At 43.9% G+C, this 3779-nt stretch overlaps 1 protein-coding gene across 1 annotated transcript; it reads left to right on the top strand.

The window, feature by feature from the left end:
• The first annotated feature begins 869 nt into the window (after window positions 1-869).
• Window positions 870-2294, top strand: htr1ab (5-hydroxytryptamine (serotonin) receptor 1A b). Its single transcript, XM_035668138.1, has one exon. The coding sequence runs from the start codon at window positions 992-994 to the stop codon at window positions 2240-2242; it is 1251 nt and encodes a 416-aa protein (XP_035524031.1). The 5' UTR covers window positions 870-991; the 3' UTR covers window positions 2243-2294.
• Window positions 2295-3779: the final 1485 nt, after the last annotated feature.

Here is a 3779-nt window from a genome sequence, read left to right as displayed (position 1 = left end):
CATTTCACATAATGCTCGGTCTGTGTATGTCTGTGGGGTTGTTCTTCTTTTCCATGTTACTTAAAATACTAAAGGCTGCATCGGATTACCAAAGCGGACCGCCGCCAGGTGGCAGTGTCACACCTGGCGGCCCCAGAGCGCTGGCCGTGGTGCTGAAGACTCATTTTTAATATAAAGTGAACTGTAATTAAGTTCATACAAAATAGAGAATGAAGATATTGTTTAGTATAGAATATAATATGTGGTGTCTTAATTTATGGTGTTTTTAACTTCGATCTACACAAGGCAAAAAACTAATAATGCCACAATAGTTCCATGATTTTATAATAATAATAATAATAATAATAATATCATTATTATTATTATTATTATTATTATTATTATTATTATTATTATTATAACAACAATAATAATGCCTATTATTATTATTATAAAAGAAATTAAAGGTTTATTTACAGTGTGGTTTAATTTATTCTTTAATACAGTACAATACAGATCAGTTGACTGACAACAATAAAATGAGACAAAGGAACATTTCGGAAGCTGCATCACAAACTGACGAACTTATTTTCTCACCGAAATGACGAAATCCACCTGTTTCAAGAAATGTCTAAAATTCTGAAAGAAGCGAATAAAGAAATAAATAAAACACAGCAAGGTGATTTGACTTGCAGCCCGAAGAGCACAGAAATAAAGTCAAATATCACAGGTTTGTAAATATTTATTAATAACTCCCACATCTCCACCGCCTCAGCTGCCGACTAAACACACACAGGCAGTCAGACTCTGTTACATCCTCACAGACAAATGACGCATTTTCCATCACTGGTATAAATACGCAGCATCATTCTCCGTCTGCAGCCGACACTCACAGTTCAGACCCTCTCTGGAGCACCAAACAGTCCACTATGCGCTCCACAAGGTGCCACGGTGTGATGCGCACCGGACTCTCCACCAAGTAACGGAGGCTCTCCAAACGAGTTTACCAACAATGGAGGGCACGAACAACACGACAGGCTGGTCTCAGTTTGACAGCCCTTCCAACAAAACCCCCAAACCCGAAGACGAGGAGGTGAAGCTGAGTTACCAAGTGGTCACATCCTTCCTTCTTGGCGCGCTCATCCTGTGCGCAATATTTGGGAACGCGTGCGTGGTTGCGGCCATCGCCTTGGAGCGGTCTCTCCAGAATGTGGCCAACTACCTGATCGGCTCTCTGGCTGTCACCGACCTGATGGTGTCGGTGCTGGTGCTGCCCATGGCGGCTCTTTACCAGGTCCTAAACCGGTGGACTCTTGGGCAGATCCCGTGCGACATCTTCATCTCTCTGGATGTGTTGTGCTGCACGTCGTCCATCCTGCACCTGTGCGCCATCGCTCTGGACAGATACTGGGCGATAACAGAGCCCATAGACTACATGAGGAAGAGGACGCCGAGGAGAGCCGCCGTCCTCATCAGTGTCACCTGGCTCGTCGGATTCTCCATCTCGGTGCCGCCGATGTTAATCATGCGCTCCCAGCCCAGCAGCATGGCAGAGGACAGGGCGAACCCTAAGCAGTGTAAGATCAGGCAGGACCCCTGGTACACTATATATTCAACCTTCGGGGCTTTTTACATCCCGCTGACGCTGATGCTGGTTTTATATGGGCGGATATTCAAAGCGGCCAGGTTTCGGATCAGGAGGACTGTGCGTAAAACGGAGAAAAAGAAAGTGTCCGATTCTTGCTTGGCGCTATCTCCCGCGCTGTTCCACAAAAAGACTCCCGGAGACGCGCAGGGCAAGACCTGGAAACGGAGCGTGGAGCCCCGGCCACTGCCCAGCGTCAACGGCGCGGTGAAACACGCGGAGGACGGCGAGTCTCTGGAGATCATAGAGGTCCACAGCAACTCCAAGGGCAACCTGCCGCTGCCCAACACCCCGAGCTCGGTGCCGCTGTTCGAGAGCAGGCACGAGAAAGCGACCGAGGCGAAGAAAAAGATCGCGCTGGCGCGGGAGCGCAAAACGGTGAAGACTCTGGGCATCATCATGGGCACCTTCATCCTCTGCTGGCTGCCCTTCTTCATCGTCGCCCTGGTCATGCCTTTTTGCCAGGAGTCGTGCTACATGCCCCGCTGGCTGGAGGATGTCATTAACTGGCTGGGCTACTCTAACTCTTTACTCAACCCCATCATTTACGCGTACTTCAACAAAGACTTTCAGAGCGCGTTCAAAAAAATAATCAAGTGTCATTTCTGCAGACCGTGAGGGTCAGCCAGCAGCCCGGGAAACCAACAGCCTATAAAGTCACACCAAGAGATTGTTTGAAAGCTGAAGAGAGGGCTCATCATGATTTACTGTCGATCATCACTATCGTTATCAGTACTGAAATATCCCCAGAAATGTCTGTAGCCTATGCATAGATAAAGCTGTGATCGTTTGATTGAAGCTTCATGTTGCTCATCCTGTTCTGTAATGTTCAATAAAGAAATACTTTTTCATTTATTTTGAAGTCATGATTTTTTAAAAATTAGGTCCAGATTGTCTTTTGGATTCTGCAAAGTAAATGATTTCTAAAGTAAGTGGTAAAATGAGGGACAGTGAATATGCCTGACTTTGTATGCTTTTGCTTAAAGATCAGTCAGTGGGCAGAAAATGTATCATATAACGGTTTTGATAATTGATTAACTATAATTGTAAAGTGTCTTATATAGTTGCACATTGATTATCTTTAGGTTTGAGGCTGTTGGTCAGGCAATACGTCACCTCGGGCTCTTATAAATTGTATTTTTCATTATGTTCTAACATTTTACAGCCAAAGTCCATTCATTGAAATAGGCCTAATAAAGAGATTTATAGATAATGAAAATACTTTTAGTTGCGTCCCAACTCTAAATGCTGTTATATTCCACTCCCCATGTTCAAATAGTACTGTACATGTGTCAATTAGGAAATTAGAAGTGAAGAATCCAGAAGGAGCAGCACTCAGCAGGCACATTTACATTCACATCAACAGCAATTTGCTAAAGCTCTTATCCAAGACTGAAATGGATGGTTTAATGTCAGCACTGAAAACAGCCGAGCTGCTGCCTCCTTATATTCTAAGTGTCTGATTGTCAGTGTTTCCAGATCTGCTTCCTCCGGTCTTTTCTTCTTTACGTGCAGAGAATTGTCACTCAGCACCTGCAAACACTTTATGGATGTGCATGAAAATGGTGCCATTTAACATCTGGCCTCCGCTGCTGCAGTGCCTGCGAGCAAGGCACACAATGAGACACTTTCGCAGAGGAAGCTGCCGACAGCGTGTTCCAGGTGTGGATTTGTTTTTTCTTCTGTGTGGCAGAAAATTGTATTTGACTAAATGTTCTCTTCAACCACACTGACCTTTTGATGTGAAAGTCATCACACACTCACACACTCCATAACCATTGTACAATAGAATTTAAAGTCTAGTGAACAGTGTCCAGTGTTTCAGTGTGTGAAATGTGTGTAAAATATATGTAGAATATTTAAAGTGGATGGAAAATTGCAACCATAAAACACCGGCTGTCACAGATTTCAATATTTACATTTCAGAGCTTCACTGGAGAGCTGGAACTAACTGAACCAAGTCAGACAGAGTGGAAAAAAATGATTTCAATAACCTAAGAGAGAGAGAGAGAAAAGGAGACAATATGTTGGCTTAATGGCTTAATGTTTGTGTAATATTTGTGAACTTAAAATTGTCACAGCAGGACTTTACTTCTTCTACTTTACTTACTAAATGTGTCCCCCTCTTCAACAGCCTCCTCCTGAGCCCCCAAAT

Source organism: Morone saxatilis, unplaced genomic scaffold, assembly GCF_004916995.1.
Source record: "Morone saxatilis isolate NCDOM2014 unplaced genomic scaffold, NCSU_SB_2.0 Contig21, whole genome shotgun sequence".
NCBI classification, from domain to species: domain Eukaryota; kingdom Metazoa; phylum Chordata; class Actinopteri; family Moronidae; genus Morone; species Morone saxatilis.
Note: the sequence above shows the minus strand (reverse complement) of the source record. Positions and strands in the feature narration are given on the sequence as shown.

Coding starts and splice junctions, on each gene's coding strand:
- htr1ab (XM_035668138.1), top strand. CDS start 992: ATGGAGGGCACGAACAACACGACAGGCTGGTCTCAGTTTGACAGCCCT.